Genomic DNA, 25,549 nt, shown 5'->3' on the forward strand with positions numbered 1-25,549 from the left:
TATTACTTGAATAATATATAAAGGCTAGGAAAATAAAGAATGAAAATAGTATGCATAAATTAATGTTGGTACAAATTTGAATTAGGCCCACCATATGTAAACTAGAAGAAGCAATTAGCAAATATCATGCCTTAATTGTCAATTCATGCTTGTAATTTAAGCATTCGATTGGGATTGAATAGTTAGCCATATTCTTTAAATTACTCTAGAACATTACACACAATTGCTGACATTCTCCATCCATCATGCTTACCACATCAAAATTATACAAGTCATTCCTTAATTAATTGGTACTTGATGATTAGTTGATTTATCATTCAAACCAGGAGAATACATCACTCCATATCAAATTAATATCCTTAATTACTTATATGCAAAGAATATATGACCAAATATTAGAATTTCCAACTCATACACATCAACAATATTATCCGCTTAAAAGGTCACTCATCCTAATAGTGCTCTCGCATAAGCACACTTAATTGCGGAGTTACTACGAAATATTCTCCTCTAAAAAAAATGTGTTATTGTTGATGGTTAACAACTGAAATTATCTATATATGTTAACAAAATATGATCCTTTAATAACAATAAAGGGAGCAAGGAATACAGATTAATGGAGGGCCATGCATCATTATGTTTCTTTGAATTGATTTTGTCTACATTTTTTTTAAGTAATCGATGATTTGATTAAATATATATGTTTTCATTGATATTCAGTAACTCATTTGTCCATATCTTGCCAGGAAGGATTGATATTGTTTATACAAAACAAGACCACACCAAAATCTGTATGTGTGAAGGTCTGTGCTATATAGGGTGGCAAAATAGGCGCCGCGAACATAGGCACCATATCCGATCTCACCAAACACACACACACACACACACGAGGAGATGCAGAGAGAGAGAGGTGTATTTTGTCTAGTACTGTCACTCACCCGAGAACCATCTTTGCTCATCCCCATGTGCCTTCCTATCCTGGATTAATTTAATGATTCTTAATTAAGTAGTTAAGAATCTCAAGAAGTTCTATGGCATCCGACTCTAGTGGGCGGGATCACAAACCTCTACAATGTCAAGTTTGATGATACTAAACGAGTTATTAAGTGGCGATGGGGCTAAGCCCCTTTCCCACATCACATATGGGAAAATGTTAAGTGTAAAATATAATAAGTTAAACTTCTTAACTAGTAACGAGTGTTTTTCCTGGACTCAAATTAGTATCAGCAAGCAGACAAAGTTATATCAGCAACCGGACAAAGTGACATCAGCAACAGGACAAAGTGCTACTATTGCAGACTCCAATTTGTCTTGTTTATTTTCCAGTCTGACAACAATTTCCGTTTTTGCTTTCACAAGTTAGCTAAATAATTGTACCAGAGTAATTGTCCTTCAAAACTTCAAACGTTTGCAGCCTAATTGTTGTCTGGTAGGAGCTTCATTACACGTACAATATGACAAGTAGGATCAGATATGAATCACATTCACAGTTAGTCTTTGGACTTTACCCCTGCTTCATAAGATTGCCAAGGCAATCCACCAATAATAGCAGGGCAAGTTGAAAAGCAAAAGACTAAAAGATTGCCGGTGAGCCATAGGTAAGCAAGGCATTGTACCAATTTAAAAAGAGAGATCTAAGCCAGTACACAAATATTAACAAAAATGCTCCGTTCAGCTATGATCAGTGGCTCTCTCAATATTTAACAGTGAGGTCAAAAAGACTGCACAATAATATGTACAAGCAGCCACATGCCTAACTTTCATATATGCAAAACCATCAATTATTGCCAAGGTTTATCAAATACTCAAATTCATATCAAGATTATTGCCAAATTCTCATCCATATCTCCCTTAAATATATTTTCCTAACGAAGACCCAATCTCATTTCGAATGAACCATACACCACCACAACTCTCATTTTCTAATAAAAGGACCTTTGTACATCCCTCTGTGTATCACAAAGTCATCAGCGGGTTGAAACTCTTCTAGCCAGGCCACATCAGAAACCGTCTCACCGTTCACTTCAAGTTTACCTTCATTTAGATTAAAGACAATGAAATAAAAGGGGAACAAAAAAATTAGTGCTAGGATCATCATTTAGTGCTAATCATTGTAAAGATAAATGTGAATAGACTCTACTACCAGGTAGATCCCTTTGCGGGGACCTTCCAAAATAAGTGCAGTGTCGTCCATGCTCAGAAGAATAAGGTGGAGACAGGATATCAAAGATAGCACACGTTGTTATGGCTCTAAAACAATGGATGTTGCCTCCCCTGTTTGGATAAAGAACTGTTGTCCCAGAAGGAGCCGTCATATCAATGTCTTTTACAAGTTTTGCAGGTCTTGCTGCAAACCACCGATCAAAGCTATTAATAGTCTAGAATTATATATAACCACACTAACACTTTGCCGGAAAAAAGTCTGCAATGAAGACAGAGAATAACTCCAGATAGAAATGAAACGTAGTTAATTAGGGTAATAATAAACAATGAATGAATGTGGCACACAGGGTCGAAGATCTTTTTTTCACCAATTTTTCAATAATTTCGTCACAATCAACCCCCCACTCACCCACACACACACAAAGGGAAAAAAAAAATTCCGAGCTCTACCCGCCACCAGGTGAGAGGTTCCACTAACGTAAATTGCAGTCTAGCATTCAAGCAGGATCTGCAGAAAACATTAAGCGTGTAGTGGCAAAACAAATAAAATTTCCAAAGAGAAGCTCTATTAAGAAACTATCTCTACCCAAAGCCGTTATTATGCACTATGTTCCAGAAAATCACAAGTTCCTATTTTTGGCCTTCTAAAGCTGCCCTCCATCTGGCATAACAATCTCATTTCACTAACACATTCAATAGGTCCACTATACACGAATTAAGCATTGTGTAACACTACAATAGACAAACACACACACTACAAAATCCTCCAAGGTAATCTGCATCAATAATAGAGTTGAAAAAAATATTTAAAATAGAAGGACAAACCTTGCATTGGGTCATCAGGAGAGGGTAAATCAATCCAGTCGTATGACTTCACATGTAATGATCCATAGATAAGCTTGCTCAACACTGTCATTCCAGGATGATTATGAAGCGGTATGATAGATGAGGGTGGCATGCAGAAAATCCCCATCTATGGAGAAAAATACAACCATTAATAACACTATTAATTGAACTGCAACCTAAACTCAGGGGTAAGGTTTTACATTCTAATTTCTCAAAGGAAATTTTATGAAATAAACGTTGATATTATAAATGCCATTGAATTTTGAAGCTACAGTTAAACTTCAAGTCTAGAAAGCTAACAAGGTTGTGATAAAAAATAATATAAAGCATTTGCATACAGAGAAGCTGTCGCACTCGTGCAAATGCAGGTATTTAATTGGTGGCGGTGTCTGATGGCTTCCATTACGTTCGCAAACAGGACCTGCCCAATTACAAACTATTTGTGCCTCCTTTTCAAGACCTACATCAGAGGGCTTCATTTTCTCTGCAATAGAAGTTGTATGCAAGCTACCGTAAGGAAGCAGTGATGACACAATGAGAGTAAGAAAACAAACAATCAATGCACCAGCACAAAGAATTTCCGTAAGCTCAAAACTACATAAGAATTGATAAACAAGGATCATTAACAAATACCTAACTTAATACGAACTTTATCGAGGGCCTCTTCAGATATGGGTCCTTCTGGCGAAAACGACGCTCTGCAGGTGTTGTAAAGCCTTTGTATATAATATGGCATGGTGTGATGCTGGGTATCAACTAAATGGAATAGATTGACAACTAAATGGAACAGATTGATATCAGTAAGCTGTCAACGCCTCCAGGACGAATCAACCGAGTCCAGGATAAAAGATACAAATCCAAAAATGACAGGCAATTATCCGTAGAATTCAGCTGTGGGTAATAATCTGCATGGCAATTATCTCATCCCTCTCAGCTAATCTTATTTTCCAGCGTCTATTGGACAGAAATATAAAAATATTAATCATCAAATCAGATGGCATTTTGAGAAGGTTATTGTTTCATTCAATTCCAAACTTCCATAAATCACCTAAATTCACATACTAGTTGCTACTATTTTTACATGCTCCGTCTGTGCTATGATTTTTACATACTAGTTGCTAATGCTACGTCACTCAAACTAGTCCACAATCTTCCAAAATTTCCTCAAATTCCATCAATTTTGCTGGTAAAACAAATGAAGAGAAAGCATCGAGCACTATTTTTCAAAATTATAACCACGCAGGTAATCAAAAACAAATCAGCACACGCGTATTAGCAAAAATTTAATCGAAAAAGAACTGACAAGGAAAATATTAAATGAACGACTGAGCGAATTTATTGGAGCCCTATACTTTTTCGACAGCCAATTTCGACCAGAGTCTGGAATCCCGCGATGAGATCAAGCGAATCAGACTATCAGAGTGTGTATTTTTCTGGGTGTGTATCAGTGTATGCGTGTGAGTGAGATAGAGAAAGTTGAAAGGTTATGGAACTTACCTGGACCTGGGTTCGCACACAGAGAGAGGTAGAGATAGAATGCGATGGACCAGAACTTGAGCAAGAACGAGCGGAGCTTCCACGCGAGGCAGAACTGCACCTTCGTATTTATATGCTTTGAAAATATGTTGAACTATGATAAACTCGGTTGATTAACTACAATACACTGAATTACATTTGTAATTGGAATCGAATATTGAATATACATATGCATAACCCAATGGATTGACAACGAAATCAATTCCTTAGTTGATCATAATATAGTAATTTATATAATGCAATGTATTTGATTATATATGTATATATTATGAGTAATTTTAAGAAACATGATTAATTGAGAGTCACGAGTAGTTCTACGTAGTATCTTATAAAAGTTTCAAGTTCGAGTCTTTCCATCATCTTCCCCTTGATCAAGAAAAACAAAAAAAAAATGATTAGTCCAATTGGAGCTCGAGTTCAGTTTTTTACCCTATACGTCTATAACGGGGAATCCTTACCTGTGTCTTATATTGTATGAGAGTTTATATAGCACGTGATTTGGGGAGATATCTTAAAACTATTATTTGGTCAACTGAACACGGACTTAAAATCTATTTAGTCGTGACTTGTGAGTGTAGATTTGAATAAAAATTAAGAATGAACGGCAAAAATAATTAATATGACCGAATCAAATACTCGATTCGAATTAATTAATTAATTAGTAATTATGCATCAAAATTTATTTTAAATATATTTTAAAATAAACATTTAAAAAATTTTACGAGTAAAGAAACCCGGAAGCGACCCCCACCAACTCCGACCCGAACAAGGATCCGATAACATGAACAAAACCAGCGTCATCTCCTACCGAAAAATCACAAACCCTAGATAGAAATTAAGACCAAAAGAGCACACTCGGAAAGCAGAGAATGGCTGGACCGATCTCGCAGGACTGGGAGCCGGTGGTACTCCGCAAGAAGGCCCCAAACGCCGCAGCCAAGAAGGACGAGAAAGCTGTGAACGCCGCTCGCCGCTCCGGAGCTGAAATCGAGACCCTCAAGAAAGGTTCAATTTTATTTATTTGCCAATCTTTTTGAGTAATCATCTTTTCGAACGATTTATAAGGTTTTGGAGTGGGTAATTTCTAGGAATTGACGTTCGTGAGATGGAGCGACTTGAATGCTTGAAAAGAAATCAAGTAGATGAATTGAGCGATTTGAAGTTGTTGATTTGTTTAGTAGTTTAGCTATTGGTGCTTTTGCAAGTAGAGTAACGATTAATGCACGAGTCCAAGCGATGAAAGATCTCTCATTCTAGTGTACTAACTTTCTGTTCAATTGAAGCATCTATGAATATTGAGTGATAACTTTTAGAAGAATTTGAATGGAACTTTTAACATTGTCGTGGTTCAAGGAGTTGTATGGTAACTATCTCGTAACTACACACTTGCATTGGAAGCACATGGCAATACTTCCCAGCATTGACGTCATTAAATTAGCACTGCATGCCAGGATTGTCCTCAATTGGTGTTGTTATTGGAATTGACAGATTAGGAGCCAGAATTGCTTTGTTCGAGCATAGGCTATTCTACTTCATTACTTTTCTCATCAATATTTACATCTTTTTGAACTGTAGTTTACTAGTTTATCAATTTCGTGTTAATTGCTCTTCAATATTAAGCTTTGTTTACTTATACAATTACTCTTCATGCCATTTAGTGTTATCCAATTTTTCGTAGACATTCCAAGGCATTCATCAAGGCATTTTGTTTGGGAATTTTTTATTATGGAGAATCTTCATTTCAGGGGATAACAGAAGCCCAGTTTCTTGGTATCTCTTAAAAGTCGAATTGGACTTCATGGTGTTTTTCTTATTTTCATGAGATTGGAGTTCATAGTTTTTTTTTTCTTTTTGAAAATAGATCTCAGTTTGGATTTTATATATAATGTCTGACAAAATCTTCTGTTGATGGGAAAAAAAACTTTAATACTTTATCTCTTGTTGTTGGTAATTTTCCGATTTTTTTCCATGCATTTATCCATGTGCTTTTGAAAGTTGCTTCTTATTGTGATTAATGCAGATATCTTAGATAGTTGAATCTGATGATTATTGTTGTTGGTTCTAGCCGCTGGTGGGAAAAACAAAGCAGCATCTAGCAGCACTACTTTGAACACGAGAAAGCTGGATGATGAAACAGAGAACCTTGCTCGTAAGTGCATTTGATCTTTTACATTTTCGACTATAATGTTATTTAATATTTAATTTTTGGTCTCCTGTTTATATTTAAAGTTTGTCAAATGTAACAGACTTCTTTGGACCAGTTGTAGGTATACAAATTCTGACTTCAAATGTGAAATGCTTTATAGAATCTCTCTCTCTCTAAAAGAAGAATGTCAATGCCTCAATGAAGAGGATGAATCCGATTCAGTTATTGAGAAATAATATGCTTTTTAGCTATGCAAGGCTATATTAGGTCATTATAAGCATATGGAGAGTCCTATGGGAATTCATATACAGCTTTCTATTTTGTTGCTGGTACGTTTTTGCCCTATGGGAATTCATATACAGCTTTTGAGTGGTTTCTTTTCCTCAAAATAATTTGTTGATTGCATATATGCCACTTGGCAAATTGCCTTTAATAATATGCTTGATTGAATTATAAAAACATAAAGAAATGAAAGAACTGAAGAAAGATGGAAGAAAGTAGATTGCAAGCATGTCAATTGAGTCGACTACTATGTGTAAATAATGCTATGGCCTATGTGTTCAATCCTTGAGCCACATGTCAAATGCCTGCAGTCATATGGTGTTTGTGATACAGCTGCCATACTTTTTGGCGACCATGACCTGATTTGCCATTGAGCAAGTTTGACTATAGTTCGACGTCTGGTGTTGAAGGGTTAAGTAAATATCCATTTGCCTCAATGAGTGAGATTATATTTAGTTCTTCTGTCAGGTTTAGCTTCGATTACGTGCTGTTATTGTCTTATTTCTCTTTTCTAACTTGAAGATTACCTAGTGTGGATTGTCTTGTGCAGTCCCTGCTCTCTTGTAATTTGCCAAAGCCATTCTGAGTTTATTGCTTTGCATTTGTGTCTTGAGTGCAGATGATCGTGTGCCCACTGAGCTGAAGAAGAACATTATGCAAGCTCGACTGGATAAGAAGCTAACACAGGCTCAACTTGCTCAAGTAAAATGTTCTTTCTCTGGCTCCGTCTCTATCTCTGGTTCAATATTCCTGTTTTGTTTCTCTTTACAGCCGTACCTTGTTTGCCTTATATTCGTTCGTTGGGCAAAAGTCATTAATATTTAGGATTATCTTTGGCAGATAATCAATGAGAAGCCACAAGTGATCCAGGAATATGAATCTGGGAAAGCCATTCCAAATCAACAGATAATTGGCAAGCTGGAGAGGGCTCTTGGAGTGAAATTGCGTGGGAAAAAATAAAAAAGAATCCTTGTAAAAACAATATGAGTTTCATGATCATGGGTTGGAACTTCCGTGTAGACCTTGATGCACTGTAATGACAATAATGTGTCATAGTAAGAGTGCTTTGTTGTTACATAAGTTCTTGACTCGCCACTTTAGAGTCCCTCCTTTTCTTTGTTGTTTGAGAAATGAAAATCTGTGTTTTTACACTGCACGTGAAATTGTGATTCTCTCTTTGCCTGATTATAGACAGGTGCATAAGCTAGCGTCACGCACTTGCATTTTTCTGTCATTATATAGCTTTCCACAGTGTTTTAAATACCGGTGCCGGAATCAAACCGGCGAGAGGTCCTTCATCCGGTATAGTTGCCGGTGTACCGCCGGTTTTTACAGTATTTGACCGGTTTTGACTAATCGGGTCAAATAGGCGGCATGCAAAGAAAACCGGCCTCGCCGGTATCCAGCATAACCGGTATTTAAAACACTGGCTTTCTATTGATGTTGTGATCAGTGATTCCTGAGAACTTCAATGAATAAACAGGCACTTGATGTACAACAGGCTGGTTTAGCGATGCCATCGGCGGGTTTTCCTTGCCTCTCAAATTCAAATAGCTGATGACTCAGATTTCAATTCATGTCATGAGTTCAGTGTTTTTTGTCTTAGGTAGACGCATATGATTTCATATAAATCATTTAAGGCATTTGAGATTCATGATTTCACATGGATCATGTGCGTCCATCTCAACATTTAGATTGTTTGAACAAAGAACACTGAGATTCTTAGCATTTTCGTGCAGTTTCTATGCAATTATGGATAACAATGCAAGAAAACGACATTTATTATTGTCATGCAAAGTGACGATACAATTATATCTACAAGCTGTAATTGCAGAGTAGGATCACACATCAACAATCGTAGTTCAGTATTAAGGATCTACAGTAGTAAAAGGAACCAACACAATGAAGAACAGAGAATGGGAACACACCGACACATATATACAGCTATATATATTGAGAACCTCTACTCAAAATTCAGGGACAGGTAGGTCTTCCTCATCTTCTGGACCCAAAGACCACTCTCCGTCTTCACCTCTCACCATTCCTTTATTCTTCTCCACCCACCAGGAACCAGGCACTCTGTTCTCATCCTTCAAAAACTCACAAGATTTATTGACCAAAGCAAGACTCCTCTTCACTCTCAACTCAAATTCATTTTCTTCTCCATTCCACCCAGCCACCACATGTAACATCGCCTGCAGATTATGCCAGTCACCTGGGTTCTTCGAGTCCTTCAAATTCGGTGACTTCCTTGTATCAATAACAATATCAGTCCCAATATCCACGTACCCCAACAATAATCCTGGGTAGAGCGTGATTATATCGATTTTGTTCCTGATGTGGAGGATTTTGAGGTTTTGGTAGGTCTCGAATCTGTCTTTGAATGCTCTGTTTCCAACTTGTGGAGAACCAAACACGATAGCAGAGACAGGAATATCTGTGACGCCATTTTCAACCAAATCAAAAGCACTTACGATTGCTAAACTTGCTCCAAGACTGTGTCCGGTGATGGTGATACTGATATTCTCGCCTTGGTATTGCTCCTTTAACTGTTTTATTTTGTTTACGAATTGGGTCCTCGCACTTAGTTTCGTGTAAGGTGATTTTGGATCTTCTGAAATGTAAATTGTGAGCCAACCCTGCATTACTTTAGGGGTTATTCCATCGTCGTCACTGTCACTGCTGCTGTTCGTGCCCTCGTCGGGAATGCTGTTTACGCAGGAAAAAGTAGTTAACAGTTGTTGGGTAATAGATACGAGATGAAAGATTCAATATTTATATAAATTCTGCATTTCACCATGGTATCAGAGTCTTAACCAAACAACACGTCCTCGGTTCAGAGCGATTCCTGTATATATCTTCAACCAGATATTACAATCACACTAATATATGCTTCTGGGTGTAAAAATGGTAATTTAATGACAATTTACCTTTCCTTGCCTGCAGTACTTAACAATGGCTTCGCAGACTGCATTTTGGCTTCGAACACATTAACCCACTCATAGCTCCTCGTCGTGCCTCGCCAAGCCACATAGATTTCACGGCGACCGAGTGCTTGACTGGTCTCATCAGAGGTGACAGCGATGTAGCCGATCCAATTCGACTCACGGTCCCATTGGTCGCGTGACAGAGAGTGAAGAATGAAGGCTTCGGGGAGACCGACACGAGCAGTGGCGTAAAGAAACGACGTCACTTTGTATTTCGAGGCGTTTTCGAGCATGACTTTCTGAAAAAACTTGTTCTTGCCGTACCGGCTGGTTCCACAGTAGTTGGAGTTCTGGTCGTTGTTGAATGCGTCGTAGGTTGCCTGACAGAAGTCGCCGCATGTTAGGATGAGTTTGCGGAGGTTGAGGTGGAGAGGGTCGAGGAGGTTCTCCCAGTTGTTGCTGCCTAGGAGTTGTGGCCACGTTGGCTCTGTCTGGGTTGTCTCCATTGTTGCAGATGAGGAAGGTTGAAGAGGAAGTGTGGGTGCTTTTATGGATAAAAATAGGATGATGATGATAATGGTGTGACCCACCAATGTTATTTATACACATACATACACCAAGTATTAATGATAAAAAATAAAAAAAAAATGTATTAATGATCTCAAAGGATTTTCATTCTCTCATGAGATCTGATGGGTTTTCTTTTGGGCCATCAAAATTGAATTCTTTTTCAACACTTGAAACATTTTTTATATATAAATATATGGACATCATTATCATAATGGAAGACTTTTTTTAACTTGATAACGACATTATATAAATTTACTATTTAGATATTTGATATATGTTTAAATTTGACTATAGAGTACAGAAGTTTCTCATGTTAAAACTATTTTTTTTTTCTAATCGAGAACAATGTTGTACAATTTTTTTTCTTTGGATATTCGTTATGTGCCTAAATTCGGCCTGCTCACACAGAAGTTTCATATGTCAAAATCAAATGCGTGCCATAATGGTATTATTCGTAGTGAAAATCGAACTCAAAACATTTCGAATCTATACGATTTGACCTTAAAGAGATGTACCATTAGACTATCACTCAAGTAATTTCTCAACCGTTCAAAATCATGCTAAAGTCCAACATTATCCAACAACTCTCATTGTCTAACCATTCTCCAAAACAAGGGACATAATATATCTTAATTGTTTCATACTAGAAAATGGAAAATGAAATAAGGAGCCACTCTTTCACCATATGAAAAGAGACAGTATCATATTTTAAAGTTGATCTTAAAGCCTAAAGCTTCCTATGAGGCCACAACGTGGTATGTTCTTGGACCTATGAGAGTAATAGTAAGTGTAAACAGGTTGCATGCAGCCCATTTGTCCAGCTTAAAGGCCCATTGGGCTGGAGAAAAAAAAAAGCCTCGTGAAAGTAGTTAGGGAAAAAGTTGAATTGAGATTAGTAGTGAAGAGATGGTGGTGTTGCAGAGGTTCAGTCCATTGCCCTCATCTGATGCCAACTATGAGAGAAGCTCAAGCAATGATTTTGAGGATCAAAGTCTGCGATTTCAAACGCCTACCATACCAACAACTGATTGTTGAAAGAAGATTCCTTGGTTGTTGTTAATGGCCTCAAGAATCCTTCTCTTCTGTTAGGAAAAATGGGCAACTCTGGTGGTTTTTCATAGGGATCACAGTAGATGGTATTCCAGTTATATCAATTGATCAGTTTGACGAACATCCAAGCTGAATTTCATGTGTATCATGTGTGATGTATAGAGCCTATAAATTCACTTGAATCATGTGCGTCCAACTCAATTGTTTGGGATAACTGAGACATCAACTCTTGACCTTCCCAATATCCTATTTCCAGATCTGGTGAATTGACCTCATGGAGACTCAGTTCCCCCTGCCCACTCATCTGGGTGACTTAGTCCAACCAGGAAGAACAATAAATATCATGGGCCCTAGACACCGACAATTATTAAGAGAGTTTTACTATGTGGAGCAGGAGCCAGGAGGCAAGTGGAGAAGAAGTGTCGTTGTGTCCAATCAAAAACTGACAATGGCCCAGCTCTTCACGGGTTTTTTCATTCTAGTCTCTCGTGTTTTATTTTCTTCGTTTTTGTACCCCCAACAATATTCCTGGGCCATATTAATGCCACTGATGGCCCATATCACGTTTTGTTTTTAGCTTCAAGAGGAATTTGATTTTTGCATATATAATGGGTCTCTTCTTCTTCCTCTCTTCTTTTTGTATGTATTAGAAACTATGACGTAAGTGCTAATTTCAACCTTCAAAGTTCAAACCTTCCTTCTATGCTTTTTAAATTAGACAGAAATCTGAACTCCATCCTTTTTTAATTCCACAATTAATACAATTTAATCAAACAATTATTATATTAGTGCAAAATTTATTGAAATGGATATATCTAATAGTACAGAAAGAGGGAAGGAAATCACTTGGGTTATCACCTAATGATGAATCTTAGTTGGGCCAAATAATATATATATGAGGAAATTCTAAGTTCGATTTTCATGAAAGCAATATCATTGCGAGCTTGACAGTTTTAGTTTAGATTTATATCGGATATTCAAAGGAAAATTGTGTCTTCCTTGGTTAAAACAAAAAGAAAAAGAGATTTATGGTGCTGAATTCTAAACATTAACAAGAATAATATGCAACTGCACTGCACTGCACATTTTGAACTGGTGAATTTAGCAAGAGGTAGATAGACAAAAACTTGTTTCCCCTATTTATAGGGGCTGAATTGCAAAAAATAAAAATGCTCTGCCACTTCAACTATTCACCGCGCCAACAAAACAAGACCGATACTTGTTTTTAGAGAGAGAAAAAGATCTCGAACTCCAAAGCTTTGGACCTCTCTTTCTCTCTCCGTCGTCGGCGGTGCTTCCTCTTAGGCTACAGCTCTCTAGGGTTAGGGGTATTTGTAGTCCTTTTCTCCTGAAAATGGAAACAGTGAGCGACGATGAGTACAGAAGGAAAGAGCGCACTGCACTGGTGGCCATTGTGGTGCTCGCTTCACTGGCGGTGGTTTCTTTGCTGGTCGCATTTAGTTACTACTGCTACATTCGCAACAAGGTCGCCAAGCGCTTAAAGAGCCAGAAGAGTGAGTTACTTTCATACTTCATTACTGCAATTAATGCGCATTGCCTTTTGAATCCCCTGTTTGGTTGCTGAGAGACTGTAACAAAAGGTCGCGTTTACATTTTCGTAACTTTTTTCTTTTTTTTTTTTGTAATTTTTTGTCTCTATCTGGATCTTGAAAGTGTTTTCTTTTCTCTGGTCTTGAAACCTGGAGTAAAGGTTTATCTCTGAAGTTTCAATTAATTTTTTTAGTTAAAAGTTCGTTTTTTACTTAGCATTATGAGAGTCTGCGCTACTAGGCCTCTTCTCCGAGAACAGGAAGGAATGGAATGTATAACCTTTTTTTATTATTCTGCGATTAATTGTCGGTGTTGCCTTAAAATTGGGACCACTGTAGTTATTATGCTATCACTCAGACGGTCTAAGAAGTGTTTGGTTGCTGGGAAAGTTTGGGTGGTAGGTTTTCAGAATCTGGTGGAACACTAAATGACATATTCTTCATGATTCAACTGTGCTTGAAGGGATAAATCACGAGGACAAACGTGGGGTAAATCACGAAGACAAAGGTGGATTTGCTAACATGCAAGTTGATAAAGAGAAGGGGCTTCAGGTGTTCACTTTCAAGCAGCTACACTCAGCCACTGGTGGTTTTACCAAGTCGAATGTGGTTGGGAACGGTGCGTTTGGGTTAGTCTACCGAGGAGTGCTAAGTGATGGGAGGAAAGTTGCAATCAAGTTCTTGGATCAAGCTGGGAAGCAAGGAGAAGAGGAATTCAAAATGGAGGTCTAATCTCACCATCTGATTTTAGATTTTGTTTTGGGCTATATTTCATTGCATGTAAAATTAAATCACGTGGTTTAGTTCCTCGGTCATTTTATTCATTACTGCTCTTGCTTTGTACTTTGTAGTTTTTTTTTTTGAAAATTTTGGTGATCAGTATATGTCTTTGTAGGTGGAACTGTTATGTTGGTTGCGTTCCCCGTATTTGTTGGCGTTGCTTGGGTATTGTTCAGACAGTAATCGTAAATTGCTGGTGTATCAGTTCATGACAAATGGTGGTTTGCAAGAACATTTATATCCTCTAAGCGGTATGTTGTTCACAATGCGCTTCTCGTTTCTTATTCCTTTGATGAATACTTTAATAAATTAAGTTATACATTCTGAGAGCTGAATACTTTAATAAATCATGTTCTACACGACAATTTGTGCTGGATAGCTGAGTTTCATCTTGATTGTAAATATGCAGGTTCCAATTCGCTCACTTCAAAACTCAACTGGGAAACAAGGTTGCGAATAGCTCTTGAAGCTGCAAAGGGTTTGGAATATCTCCATGAACATGTTAACCCCCCAGTAATTCATAGAGATTTTAAAAGCAGCAACATCCTCTTGGACAAAGACTTCCATGCCAAAATCTCTGATTTTGGACTGGCCAAGCTTGGATCAGAAAAGGCTGGTGGACACGTTTCAACTCGAGTGTTGGGCACTCAGGGATATGTTGCTCCTGAGTATGAACTAACGCTGTGCTCCATTTATATTTAAAACCTTAATATTTATTTTACTTTTTGACATTTGAAGCAAATATTGTGTTTTGTGCATTAAGTGTATATATATGCCATATAGTGCTTTTTAAATGGTGATAACGATTAACGAATGAAGAGTGATTCATTTTTTTTACTGCACACCAGGTATGCTTTAACTGGGCATCTAACAACAAAATCAGATGTGTACAGCTATGGGGTTGTGCTTTTAGAGTTGCTCACAGGAAGAGTTCCAGTTGATATGAAGAAACCTCATGGTGAAGGTGTTCTTGTATCTTGGGTGGGTGTTTGATGTTTTCTGTTCAGTTACATCCACTGTAGCAGACTATCGTCCAAATTCCTTGTCCCTTTTGCGAAAGCAAAACTATCCCCTCCTGGCAATGAAACGATACTTCATAATTTTGGTGGAACTCTTAGTTCCTTATTGATGATTGCGGTCTCAGTTGGAATATAAATATACATATACATATATATATATATATATATATATATATATATATATAGACACACATGCGTATCTCTGGCTGGTCATGCTTTCCACTCAAATTGCTCTTATTAGATTTCACTGTCTATTCAACAGGCACTGCCCCACTTAACGGATAGAGAGAAAGTTGTGCAGATCATGGATCCGTCATTGGAGGGACAATACTCAATGAAGGAGGTGATTCAGGTGGCAGCTATTGCTGCAATGTGTGTACAACAGGAGGCAGACTATAGGCCTCTGATGGCAGATGTTGTGCAGTCACTGGTCCCGCTGGTGAGAAATTACAGGTCAACCTCAAAGGCAGGAAGCTGCTCTAGCTTCCATGCAGCTAGATCTCCCATGTCACTGGACTCTGGTAAAGCAAGTGCGTCTAACTTGAGTCCAGTTTAACTATATGCATTTGATGCCTCAGCTTGCAAATTTTTATGTACTTAGGTGTTTAGAGCACCTGTACTCTGTTCATCTGCTCTGTAAAAAAGTAAACTAGCTGATTGTGGTATCATGGCAGCTGTTTGAAGCTGTAATTCTGTCTTAAGTATATGTTCATTAAAGAACTTAGTGCTGTAGTCTGACTGCCCCAAACATCAAAGGGCCATATTCTAGAAGCTATTCATGGTCAATTTTCTAAACTGTACCGAGAAATGAAAAATTAGCTTGAATGATTAGAAGAATCCTTCTAGTTGAGTTTGAAAATAGATGAACTACTTGCTCCTTGATGTTATTTAATTTGTGATGTTGAAACCTGGTCTCTCTGTATTTTTCTTCAAATTTGATTCTGATAACCACTGTGTTCGTCCATCGGTTGATGGGCTTTCATATCCCGAGCTAAAAGTGTGTTAGCTTGAGCTTTGAGCACGAACTTCATCTGGGATTAGATGAGGATGATTAGCATGTGACCAATTGGATTTGGAAGAAAAACCCTTCCTGAGCTATACTAGTTAAAGCTTACATTACCTACCTTTTCTTTTTCTTCTCTTCGACTTGGTGTTTTAGCGAACGGTTAATAAAAGAAAAGCTTCAGCAAGTGCCTCGGCTGAAAAGATGCCAATACGACATGGGGGTTTCTGGTTGAATTTTTTTTGATATCTGTTCAAGTCAGCAAAAATACGGGTTAAGTATTCAAATCCTGTTGACGATATCTACCCTAAACCCTTACGTTTGCTTGATAATAATAATAGAGTTGTTCCAAGTTATATTTTCTACATTTAGAATATAGATGTGTATGGTCTATTGTCGGCTGTACCGTTGGAAAACTATATCTAAATATAATGTGCTCAGAAAGTAAAGGAAGAAAATGGAGGAGCTGGGATTTCCCATTCCGAAACTAAAATGAAATGCAATAAGCGATGTATTGGAGGAGGCTGCTGCAACTCTATCAATTCTCTTTGTAGAAAATGCAGGGTGGTGCGCGTTCCTCAACAAGAGGGTTGTTTTAGTTCAATAGATTTGGAGATATTTTCATCGGAGACTTGGCCGCGGCATTGTTGGGTATGATCCATTCACAATCGGGAAAGATGTTGGTTCATTGAAAAGCCATCAGGCATGGCCGAGTGCGGTTGGCATATGCCAATTGGTTGTTGATCGATCCTCGCAAGCAGAGGCAGATGGAGTTTGAAGCATAATGTTTGTATGGAGCCGGAGGAATAGGAATGTTGGCTCTTGTCTTCGTCCTGTTTTTGCCCTTTCCACCACGTATCATGCAAGCTCGGAAGAAGAAGAAAAAAAAGTTGATGACAAATTGTCCAAGAAAGGTGTGGAACTAGATCACATTATATAATTGATTATGAACAGAGCGAAGACTTGGAAGTTGGAAGGGGGGGAGAGAATGGTGATGTGATTGGAGGGTGAAGTTTGACGTCCACTTGATTGCGCGTGGTCTTCTTTTATGGGTCCCACTAATCCATCTACTAAATTACTCTACTAATTAGAGACAACGTTACAATAGAGAGGAAAGGAGAGAAGAAAATAAAGGAAAAATAATCAGAGAGAGAGAAAGCAAAGGTGAAAGCTGTAGAGCACATGGAGTGCGGGGTCTGACCAAACCATCATCAACCACCACCACCACCACCACAATAATACTGAAGCCCACACTATGTCCCACTCTTCCTGAGCCACCGCCACAACCACCTGCCTCGGCGCTCCGATTATGGACTCTGATAAGGTTCAGTTTCTACTCTTTTTCTACACACAGACGCTCACACTTCTCTTTTGTTATATGTTGTTCTCTGTGTCTATGTGTATATGTAGTTGTATTGACGCATCGGCATGGATCTTGGTTGATCTAGTATTCTAGTTTGATTCCGTTGTTTGTGCTTTCGCTTCACGCGATCTATCTGTTTTTGCCGTCAGTTGGTGAAATTATCCGATCGGGGAGAATTTTCGTTTTCGTTTTGTTTTTTTTTTGTATTGTAGAAAATTAGTAATAGTCATCCTAATTGTTTTTTATGGTTCGGTTGAGAGTTGGGGGTCAGCTATTTCATTTCTTCCACTTATTTTTCTCTAGTTTCCAAACAGAGAAGAATAATCTTTTGTTCAGTTTAACGATTCTCTCAGTTTTGTTCCATTCCTTGGTTTTCTCAGGTTTGTTAGCTGTCCTCTCCGATCTCTTTTGAGTTAGATATTTTGTTTTGCACGAACTATTTCCTGTCATACTCTCTTTGGTGCTCAATATTTCAAGGTTTTGAAAGATTGTTACTAATATGTCTCTTAGGAATTTTTTGGTCCAAAGTGCTGTAATGTTAGTCAACTTTAGGTTGCTTTTCTTGTTTCTTTAGGTGGATTGTTGTTGAATCTGCTGTAGTTTGCTTCAGATAAGGAATGTTCTTTGATTCTATTAGGGAATTGGCTCTTCTTTGGGATGCAAGCTTTTTATGGCATGGGATGCTTTCTTGCAATCCATGGTCATCATAGATTTGCTTTTCGTATACTTGCTACCTCTCTAGGTTATCTCTTGCTGTCCTGTGGTTGCTCATTCTAAACAGGGTTACTTATTTGCCTTCCCTACTTGTTCCTTGAATCCTTTTCCAAGTAAGGACTTAATTGCTAGTTTCATTTGTGTTTGTTTGTATGGTCATCCTCCACTTGTGTTTGGTATCACAGGTTGCCTTGTTGCTTCTGAATTAGAGAGTACCCGGTACCGATATCTGTAACTTAGACATGTTGAAACATGAATTGTATGTTCTTGGTGACTGGATGACAAAACAGTAAAGCTCAGTCAGAAACTTAATGATGTTGGTTAGATTTAATTAGATGCTAGGATTGGCTTCATTACTTCAGGTGTCTCAGAAGTTTTCTTTTAATGCATGATTTTGCACTTACTTCTGGTGGAATTATCTCTCATTGCCTCTCTAGAAATGAGAGATCACGAACTTGCTCTTTCCTCAACTGCTGTTCAACACACCACTTATCAATTAGAGCAAGTTCCATATCTAGTTATTCGTAGCTGCTCATCCTGCATTAATTTTTTTTGGTTTCCAATGAAACGCAGGAAATGTCATCTGCTGTTATCCAGGAGAATGATGCTGTTACTGGTCACATAATATCCACCACCATTGGAGGCAAAAATGGGGAACCTAAGCAGGTTAGGACTTAGCATTACTTTTTTTTTGTGCTGTTGGAGACATACAGCGCATGATTTAATCTTGTTCATTTCTATGGTAGATTAGCTATGGTCGTTCTATTATTTCAAGGATTAGTTTTCCAGGGGGTATTTTTTTTTTTAAAAAAGAGTAGTTAACTTGTAAACTCTTTGGTTTTTGAGGTGTTAAAATCTATGTACCTTTCTCTAGCCATCACAACATCATATGGAACTGCTGTTGTGCATACCATATTCTTTCTCAATTCTTCTCACCTTGAATGTTGAAGTGTTTTCTTTTCTGCTGTCTGCAGACCATCAGTTATATGGCAGAGTGTCTTGTAGGTACTGGATCATTCGGAATTGTTTTCCAGGTAAATATTATATGTCATGATACAAAAAAAATTCCTATCATTCTTGCACCCTGTCAAGTTGTTGATATCCTACCTTTTCAGGCAAAATGCCTGGAAACTGGAGAGACAGTGGCTATTAAGAAGGTCTTACAGGACCGGCGGTATAAAAATCGTGAACTAGAGTTGATGCGCTTGATGAATCACTCGAATATTGTTTCCCTGAAGCACTGTTTCTTTTCTACAACGAGTAATGATGAACTTTTTCTCAATTTGGTTATGGAATATGTCCCTGAGACCATTTATCGTGCTGTAAAGCATTACTGCAGTATGAACCAGAGGATGCCACTTATCTATGTAAAACTTTATACATATCAGGTATGTTTTTTTTAATGGGTGTCCTCTATCTTTGAATCTCTTTCATCAATGTGGTAATAAATGCATAATTTATTTCAGATCTTCAGAGGACTGGCATATATTCATTCTGTTCCTGGGGTTTGCCATAGAGATGTTAAGCCTCAAAATTTGTTGGTATGTTATTCTCTGTTTGTTTTTTCATTAATTAGTGGACTTTTGGTCTGAAATTATCCTATTTTTTTTTATCTGTGTAGGTTGATCCTCTCACGCACCAGGTTAAGCTATGTGACTTTGGAAGTGCGAAAGTATTGGTAAGTGGATCCCCTTGCTACTTTTCCTTTACACTTATTTTAATATGTATCGCCATTATAATGAATTAATGATGATGCTACATCCTAGCATGGAATGTTTGAGTTAAAGCTGTAAATTCATTTAAGCCATGCATTTCTTTTTTCATCCGGATAAATGACAGGTTTATCTCTTCTTAGGTTTGCATCAAACCTTTGATATCCGATTTGGATACTTTTGTCATCCTCAACTGATTCATTTGACTCATATTTTTCCCTTTTAATGAACAACAAAGATACTAATGAAAGAGTGGGGTGGGAAGGAGAAACATTTTTTGGAGGCGCCGAGCAGATATTCCACGATCTTATGAATTTACTGACACTTTTCCTTTTATTTCATTGCACTTTAAAGACTTCCTATTGACAATGTTATTACACGAACATACAGTTGAAGTTATCTTATTATGGCTAACTTTTCCCTGCTGATTTATTATTTTCAGTCATTGACATTTTCCTTCATTGAGTTGCCTGTTCTGATAATTCTCTTCGTACATTTTTGGTTTTTTACTATTTTCGTCTCTCTTCCTCCTATTAGGTCAAGGGAGAAGCAAACATCTCATATATATGCTCTCGTTATTACCGAGCTCCAGAACTCATATTTGGTGCAACAGAGTATACAACGTCAATTGATATTTGGTCAGCTGGTTGTGTCCTTGCTGAGCTTCTTCTAGGCCAGGTTAGTGACACTGGTAATGTTTATAATTTTGTTGGAAAATATCTTTAAGTGTGGTATAAGAATTTTTCATATGATGTCATACTAAGTTCTCATGGTTTCAAATTTTATCATAGCCCTTGTTTCCAGGAGAAAATGCAGTGGGTCAACTTGTAGAGATCGTCAAGGTAGAGCCTCATTATCAATGTGATGTGGCTAATTCATAATACTCTGGCAGTCATGTGATCATGTCTTAGCTTCTTTCCTGTAGATTCTGGGTACTCCCACTCGAGAAGAAATTCGCTGCATGAATCCTAATTATACAGACTTCAGGTTCCCTCAGATGAAAGCTCATCCTTGGCACAAAGTATAACCTTAACTCAGAAAAGTTGATACCTTTAATTTAATATAAATCATTAAAGAATTAGTGTTTGTTGACATGACATTGTTATGATTTATTTGCTTTTCCCCAAAATCGTGTTTTTGACAAACTTGATGTTCACAGTATAAATAGTTTTGTAAACACATACCTCTCTTTCCTAAACAGTGAGCAATTTTGTTTCAGGTTTTCCACAAGCGAATGCCTCCTGAAGCAATTGACCTCGCTTCTAGGCTTCTCCAATATTCCCCAAGTCTTCGCTGCACTGCGGTGAGTGAACTTTCATCACTGCGGTCTCAATATAAAGTCATAACATAAATAAATAAAAAAACAAAAGGAGGAGCATATCATTTCATTTTCTTCCTAATATAATTGTCTAATGCAGCTTTTCTCTGATACACCTTCTTAGTGCTTAATGAATTTCTTTTCCTTTCATTTTTATTTGGTGTGGCTGCTGCAATTGCCTTCTTCTACTGTGGTTGGATGCAGTTTTCCCTTTTGTTATTGCCATTTGGAGTGCCGTAATATTAAAGTCAGTTAGTTATATTAACGTAGCTGATTTGAGCACTGACACCTCTATTAATTCTTGCAGCTTGAAGCATGTGCACATCCTTTCTTTGATGAGCTCCGTGAGCCCAATGCCCGCCTTCCTAATGGTCGCCCTTTACCCCCACTTTTCAACTTCAAACAGGAAGTAAGTCTTTCATTTGAGTTCTTAAAATATTATGCCACACTACCACAGCTGTAATGTAACATTTGGATCTTGGAAAGGTCCAAGTTATTGGACCTTAGCATGGGTTTAGAGTTTAGGGTTATATTATAAATCATATTGTATTTTTTTTTTTGTTAAGAGGAAGCTCATTTTGCCTTGGGTTGGATTGCAGCCTTATGGTGTGCCTATGAATTTACCATTTGGTATTTTCTCATAAAAAACAATAAATACTTTCACACTCTATGCACACATCATAACTAAGTCTCAAACAACCAGACACTGGCAATGATAGACATTCAGATGATAGCTGATTCATGAAATTGTATTTCAACCATGGGGTCAACCGTAGGGCAGTTGAAGGATTGTCGTGTAAGTGTTGCATGAAAATATTTTGATTTTTGTCATGCTTACTCTCTCTTAACTTGTTTTTCCAACATAATGACAGTTGGCAGGAGCCTCTCCTGAACTGATTAACAGGCTCATACCTGAGCATGTGAGGCGACAGGCTGGTCTTAGCTTACCACATCCAGGACGGACGTAAAAGGGGAGGCATGAAATAAGGAATCAATTCTAGGAGTGGATGTTTATGAAACAAGGGATTACCTTGGTGTGGTCAATATAATCAATGCGTTATCAGTGGATTCTCTCGCCCTGTGAAGATATATATACACATACCAGCTTTTTGGCTTGGAAATTGGTGATCATCTACCGTGGCTTTGTACATTGTTTTGATCGAAAAGTGTCCATAAAAGCTAGCTATTTAGGGGGTCAAAAAAAATCCCTGCTGGAGTTCGAGGGCTCAGTCATAGTTTGGCTTGCTCTTTCCTAAGATGTTGTATTCTCTGTTGTTTCTCAATTCTCATGTTGTGGACAACCATATTTCACGATTTATGGTTTACTGAAATATTTCCCTTCACCATTGCACTAGGTTGATTCAATTCCTTTTCTTTTAAGGAGTATTTTACAAGAAGATATTTAGAAAACGCAGTCTGAGAACTGGCTAGTAGAATGTCTTGTATTTGCTTGTGCACGCTTACATTATCGAGTATTCTGTTCAGGGCTAAGGCTTTGGTGATTATAGTTATAGCTAGTAGAAGCCAGTAAAACAAGGGCAACTGGTGGATTATTAGTTATGGGAAACTTGATAACAAGAAGTAGCTCAAATGGTATTAATGTGTATGGTATCTAATAGGATATTGAGTTTGAGCCTCTCCATTCCCTTTTCATGTACTAAAAAAAAAATCATGGGAGAACTTAATGACAAGATCATACCACTAAAACGAGTCTTGCAGGACATTATGGTGTTTGGAACTTCGAAGATCAAGCCCATTGGGCTGGGTCCTTGTGGCCCTTCCAAGTCATGAGTTGGGCCATGGTTCCTAATGTGGTAGGTGGGCCGTTTCGGATGATCGTTAAAAAAGCACAAGCAATTTAAAGGACAATACCGTCATTTCGGCGAAAAACCAGAGTTTCAAAAACCCTAGTTTCGTAACATAGTAATTGGGTCTTGATCAAACTTCGTCTTCCATTTTTCACTCCCAAGCGGCCCCAGCAGCTTAGCAGCTCTTCAATCAGCATTAATTCCCATGGTCTCTCTATGGATCTCTCTATTCATTTTATTCTTCTTTCGCATTCTGTATTTGTGTATTCAACTAACTCTTTTTTGTAATGCAAATGGCACATTGGCACCAGGCATCGGAGAAGAAGCTTTCGAACCCAATGAGGGAGATCAGGGTCCAAAAGTTGGTCCTGAATATCTCAGTCGGTGAAAGCGGAGATCGCCTCACCAGAGCAGCCAAGGTATTTTAACCCGTACCATCACTAGCAATCTCCCCCATATCCCATTTGGAAAAAAAAAAATTAGGTTATTGTGTTTGAGTATCGCTCTCTACATGCAGGTGCTAGAACAACTCAGTGGCCAGTCACCGGTCTTCTCCAAGGGTAAGTGTTTTTTGTATTTAAATTTTGTTAGACTAATTTATTTGGGTCCTTTGATCTGTGTTTTTTTGTTGAAAATAATGTAGGATCTATAGTGGGTGCAAGTGAGATGTAAATATAGATCTGTGTTCGTTACTTCATTATATTGGATACAGGTGATAATTACTAAGCAGCAGTGATTCTTTATGTAAAGCGTTTGAGTTTACGGTTTTTTGAAGCATAAAATGGTGGCATTGTGGTCAGTTGTGAAAGTAAAATAGAGTTACCCAGATTATGAATTACCTATAGAATAGTAGGGAAGAGACTTTCCTTCGAAGTCTGATAGGATTGTAATCAAATTTCTTCGTAGTTTCAATATTTTGAAATTATCGTCGAATCTGCTTTTAAGACAAGGGAAATGGGACTGTGAGGCCTTCTGCCTCAGGTTGTTTTGTGAATGGTTGAGTGTAGAATTTGGCTTGTTTCTGTAAGACGGGCCTCGACTTATAATAAAATTTAAGGTCTTCCATTGGAATATGATGCTAGGAATAGATATTGTTCATTCATTACAATCCTTGAATCCTTCCTAGCATAATCTTTTGTTTGGTATTTTTTCTTACAGCAAGGTACACTGTCCGCTCCTTTGGGATCAGGCGTAATGAGAAAATTGCTTGCTATGTTACTGTGAGGGGTGAAAAGGCAATGCAACTGCTGGAGAGCGGGTTGAAGGTTAAGGAATACGAGTTGCTGCGTAGAAACTTTAGTGATACTGGCTGTTTTGGCTTTGGTATTCAGGAGCACATTGATCTTGGAATCAAGTAAGCTTTTGTGTCTTGAATCCGTATCTATATTTTTTGTTGGTTTAATTTGTGTCAATGTTGATGAATCCTTATCATTTATACTTCAGCTTAGTTTTCTAGTTTTTTTTGGTGCAAGTCTTTGTTGCTAATGCGGATTACATAACAAGTTTCTATCCGTTAACTAAATAACTGGAGATAATAATGCTTATAAGAATTATTGGGTTTTCATTCTATTTTGGATTAAAATGTGATATGTAACTTTGATGTGCGACGACAACTTCTGTTTCTTAGAACATGTTCTATTTTATTATTTTAACTCCATGTTGCCAGAATCTTTTCCTTTGACCTCTTTTTGACCTGCATGTTCTACTGTTTGCAACTAATTGTGTGAATTGATTTTGTTTAACAAGAGCCTGTGCTCAAGTTCTCTTGTGCCCAACTAGTATAACATCTCAAGGGAGCGCAAGTCTGGGGCACTCTTTGGCATTTGATGGGGGTGTATTGGGTTCCTTGCGGCAACCTGGTCTTAGAGGTTGAGGCTTGGCACTTTCTCGCATCCAACAAGGCTAAGCACAATTTTTTGCTCTCAATTATTCAAATTACTTGCTGGTTAATCTGGAAAGAGCGCAATTCTAGGATATTTCAGGATAGAGAGTGCTCGATTGGGGTTTTTTTGGATGGCTGGCTTTCTGAACTCAAGCTTTGTCTGAGTGGCTCTTGTTCTAATATTTTTGCGAATCTTAATCATTGATCTGTTTGCTTTGTGGGTTGCACCCCCTTGGTGCTGTTAATAAAATTTTGTTCTTTCAAAAAAAAAAAACATCTCAAGGGAGCATTTTTAAGTGTTTGCTTTCCATCTGTGTTGAGTGCATCATCTTTTCTTCATCCTTGTTAATTGTTTTTCAGATACGATCCTTCTACTGGAATTTATGGAATGGACTTCTACGTAGTTCTTGAACGCCCAGGATACCGTGTAGGCCGTCGCCATAGGTGCAAGTCTCGTGTTGGGATTCAACATCGGGTGACAAAGGAGGACTCCATGAAATGGTTTCAGGTGAAATATGAAGGTGTCATCCTTAACAAGTCTAGTGCAATCACAAATTAGAAGCCCCAAGCAAGAAGTAACTCCTCTTTTTTGTATGTTTGTGTTGTCCATTTATCTTTCATTCCCAATTCCAAAGTTTTGGCAATCCTTCGTCTGACTGATATTTTGAGTTGAGTAAGATCTGTTTCCTGTTTCAAATTTCTGATAGCAATATCTGTTTCTTCGTAATTGATGAAGTTGGTCTGTGGTATTCAACAATTTGAGGTTTCTTTCATCAACCTGGACTTGTTTGGTGCACTTTGCTCATTTGTTTCGCGATTATGGATCTGTATTCGAATGCGCCGACCAGCATGAAAGTTGTTCAATAAACTGAACGAAAGA

The 25,549-nt window shown here is 37.8% G+C and overlaps 6 protein-coding genes across 12 annotated transcripts; 4 read left to right on the plus strand and 2 right to left on the minus strand.

Annotated features, from left to right (window-relative positions):
• Positions 1-1,734: 1,734 nt before the first annotated feature.
• On the minus strand, positions 1,735-4,594 carry LOC120003451 (plant cysteine oxidase 4-like). 5 transcript variants are annotated; one of them, XM_038852446.1, is made up of 6 exons: positions 4,507-4,594; positions 3,648-3,914; positions 3,348-3,493; positions 2,989-3,136; positions 2,144-2,347; positions 1,735-2,034 (listed from the first exon to the last, which is right to left on the minus strand). In XM_038852446.1, exons 3-6 carry the CDS (start codon positions 3,486-3,488, stop codon positions 1,916-1,918), a joined length of 612 nt encoding a protein of 203 aa, XP_038708374.1. In that variant the 5' UTR covers positions 3,489-3,493; positions 3,648-3,914; positions 4,507-4,594; the 3' UTR covers positions 1,735-1,915. The 5 variants fall into 5 exon arrangements, with proteins under 5 accessions (XP_038708374.1, XP_038708371.1, XP_038708372.1 ...); XM_038852443.1 differs by having other exon boundaries at positions 3,643-3,914; XM_038852444.1 differs by having other exon boundaries at positions 3,643-3,963; positions 4,507-4,578.
• A 728-nt stretch (positions 4,595-5,322) lies between these two features.
• LOC120003433 (multiprotein-bridging factor 1b-like) lies at positions 5,323-8,129 on the plus strand. Its single transcript, XM_038852426.1, has 4 exons — positions 5,323-5,550; positions 6,611-6,694; positions 7,593-7,675; positions 7,814-8,129. Exons 1-4 carry the CDS (start codon positions 5,415-5,417, stop codon positions 7,931-7,933), a joined length of 423 nt encoding a protein of 140 aa, XP_038708354.1. The 5' UTR covers positions 5,323-5,414; the 3' UTR covers positions 7,934-8,129.
• Positions 8,130-8,723: 594 nt separating this feature from the next.
• On the minus strand, positions 8,724-10,471 carry LOC120003483 (phospholipase A1-IIdelta). Of its 2 annotated transcripts, XM_038852486.1 has the most exons (3): positions 9,904-10,471; positions 9,771-9,821; positions 8,724-9,682 (listed from the first exon to the last, which is right to left on the minus strand). In XM_038852486.1, the coding sequence occupies exons 1-3, from the start codon at positions 10,404-10,406 to the stop codon at positions 8,941-8,943; spliced, it is 1,296 nt and encodes a 431-aa protein (XP_038708414.1). In that variant the 5' UTR covers positions 10,407-10,471; the 3' UTR covers positions 8,724-8,940. The 2 variants fall into 2 exon arrangements, with proteins under 2 accessions (XP_038708414.1, XP_038708415.1); XM_038852487.1 differs by lacking the exon at positions 9,771-9,821 and having other exon boundaries at positions 8,731-9,682; positions 9,904-10,467.
• A 2,259-nt stretch (positions 10,472-12,730) lies between these two features.
• LOC120003511 (probable serine/threonine-protein kinase PBL7) lies at positions 12,731-15,748 on the plus strand. Its single transcript, XM_038852523.1, has 6 exons — positions 12,731-13,034; positions 13,534-13,796; positions 13,966-14,101; positions 14,260-14,518; positions 14,699-14,831; positions 15,132-15,748. The coding sequence occupies exons 1-6, from the start codon at positions 12,875-12,877 to the stop codon at positions 15,423-15,425; spliced, it is 1,245 nt and encodes a 414-aa protein (XP_038708451.1). The 5' UTR covers positions 12,731-12,874; the 3' UTR covers positions 15,426-15,748.
• Positions 15,749-16,981: 1,233 nt separating this feature from the next.
• On the plus strand, positions 16,982-22,411 carry LOC120003493 (shaggy-related protein kinase zeta-like). 2 transcript variants are annotated; one of them, XR_005469358.1, is made up of 13 exons: positions 16,982-17,196; positions 18,523-18,615; positions 18,924-18,983; positions 19,065-19,337; positions 19,416-19,490; positions 19,571-19,627; positions 20,199-20,339; positions 20,453-20,503; positions 20,587-20,682; positions 20,881-20,964; positions 21,287-21,388; positions 21,579-21,775; positions 21,852-22,411. XR_005469358.1 is itself a non-coding variant. In XM_038852499.1 (12 exons), exons 1-12 carry the CDS (start codon positions 17,182-17,184, stop codon positions 21,945-21,947), a joined length of 1,143 nt encoding a protein of 380 aa, XP_038708427.1. In that variant the 5' UTR covers positions 16,983-17,181; the 3' UTR covers positions 21,948-22,411. The 2 variants fall into 2 exon arrangements, 1 of the variants encoding a protein (XP_038708427.1); XM_038852499.1 differs by lacking the exon at positions 21,579-21,775 and having other exon boundaries at positions 16,983-17,196.
• Positions 22,412-22,837: 426 nt separating this feature from the next.
• On the plus strand, positions 22,838-25,452 carry LOC120003495 (60S ribosomal protein L11-like). Its single transcript, XM_038852501.1, has 5 exons — positions 22,838-22,995; positions 23,099-23,206; positions 23,305-23,347; positions 23,946-24,141; positions 25,030-25,452. Exons 1-5 carry the CDS (start codon positions 22,993-22,995, stop codon positions 25,226-25,228), a joined length of 549 nt encoding a protein of 182 aa, XP_038708429.1. The 5' UTR covers positions 22,838-22,992; the 3' UTR covers positions 25,229-25,452.
• The last annotated feature ends 97 nt before the right edge of the window (positions 25,453-25,549 follow it).

Source organism: Tripterygium wilfordii, chromosome 8, assembly GCF_013401445.1.
Source record: "Tripterygium wilfordii isolate XIE 37 chromosome 8, ASM1340144v1, whole genome shotgun sequence".
Lineage (NCBI taxonomy): Eukaryota > Viridiplantae > Streptophyta > Magnoliopsida > Celastrales > Celastraceae > Tripterygium > Tripterygium wilfordii.

What these genes read in the sequence shown, in the direction of transcription:
- LOC120003511 (XM_038852523.1), top strand. Translation starts at nt 12,875, where the DNA reads ATGGAAACAGTGAGCGACGATGAGTACAGAAGGAAAGAGCGCACTGCA. An exon ending in AAGAGGAATTCAAAATGGAG is followed by an intron (nt 13,797 to 13,965) that starts GTCTAATCTCAC and finishes ATGTCTTTGTAG; the next exon opens with GTGGAACTGTTATGTTGGTT. An exon ending in ACATTTATATCCTCTAAGCG is followed by an intron (nt 14,102 to 14,259) that starts GTATGTTGTTCA and finishes GTAAATATGCAG; the next exon opens with GTTCCAATTCGCTCACTTCA.
- LOC120003451 (XM_038852443.1), bottom strand. Translation starts at nt 3,745, where the DNA reads ATGCCATATTATATACAAAGGCTTTACAACACCTGCAGAGCGTCGTTT. An exon ending in ACGAGTGCGACAGCTTCTCT is followed by an intron (nt 3,137 to 3,347) that starts GTATGCAAATGC and finishes TTTTCTCCATAG; the next exon opens with ATGGGGATTTTCTGCATGCC. An exon ending in TCCTGATGACCCAATGCAAG is followed by an intron (nt 2,348 to 2,988) that starts GTTTGTCCTTCT and finishes GGTGGTTTGCAG; the next exon opens with CAAGACCTGCAAAACTTGTA.
- LOC120003493 (XM_038852499.1), top strand. An exon ending in AAAATGGGGAACCTAAGCAG is followed by an intron (nt 18,616 to 18,923) that starts GTTAGGACTTAG and finishes TGCTGTCTGCAG; the next exon opens with ACCATCAGTTATATGGCAGA. An exon ending in CATTCGGAATTGTTTTCCAG is followed by an intron (nt 18,984 to 19,064) that starts GTAAATATTATA and finishes CTACCTTTTCAG; the next exon opens with GCAAAATGCCTGGAAACTGG.
- LOC120003495 (XM_038852501.1), top strand. An exon ending in GTCACCGGTCTTCTCCAAGG is followed by an intron (nt 23,348 to 23,945) that starts GTAAGTGTTTTT and finishes TTTTTCTTACAG; the next exon opens with CAAGGTACACTGTCCGCTCC. An exon ending in CACATTGATCTTGGAATCAA is followed by an intron (nt 24,142 to 25,029) that starts GTAAGCTTTTGT and finishes ATTGTTTTTCAG; the next exon opens with ATACGATCCTTCTACTGGAA.
- LOC120003433 (XM_038852426.1), top strand. Translation starts at nt 5,415, where the DNA reads ATGGCTGGACCGATCTCGCAGGACTGGGAGCCGGTGGTACTCCGCAAG. An exon ending in TGAAACAGAGAACCTTGCTC is followed by an intron (nt 6,695 to 7,592) that starts GTAAGTGCATTT and finishes TCTTGAGTGCAG; the next exon opens with ATGATCGTGTGCCCACTGAG. An exon ending in CACAGGCTCAACTTGCTCAA is followed by an intron (nt 7,676 to 7,813) that starts GTAAAATGTTCT and finishes TATCTTTGGCAG; the next exon opens with ATAATCAATGAGAAGCCACA.
- LOC120003483 (XM_038852486.1), bottom strand. Translation starts at nt 10,406, where the DNA reads ATGGAGACAACCCAGACAGAGCCAACGTGGCCACAACTCCTAGGCAGC. An exon ending in AGTACTGCAGGCAAGGAAAG is followed by an intron (nt 9,822 to 9,903) that starts GTAAATTGTCAT and finishes AGATATATACAG; the next exon opens with GAATCGCTCTGAACCGAGGA. An exon ending in GTTAAGACTCTGATACCATG is followed by an intron (nt 9,683 to 9,770) that starts GTGAAATGCAGA and finishes CTGCGTAAACAG; the next exon opens with CATTCCCGACGAGGGCACGA.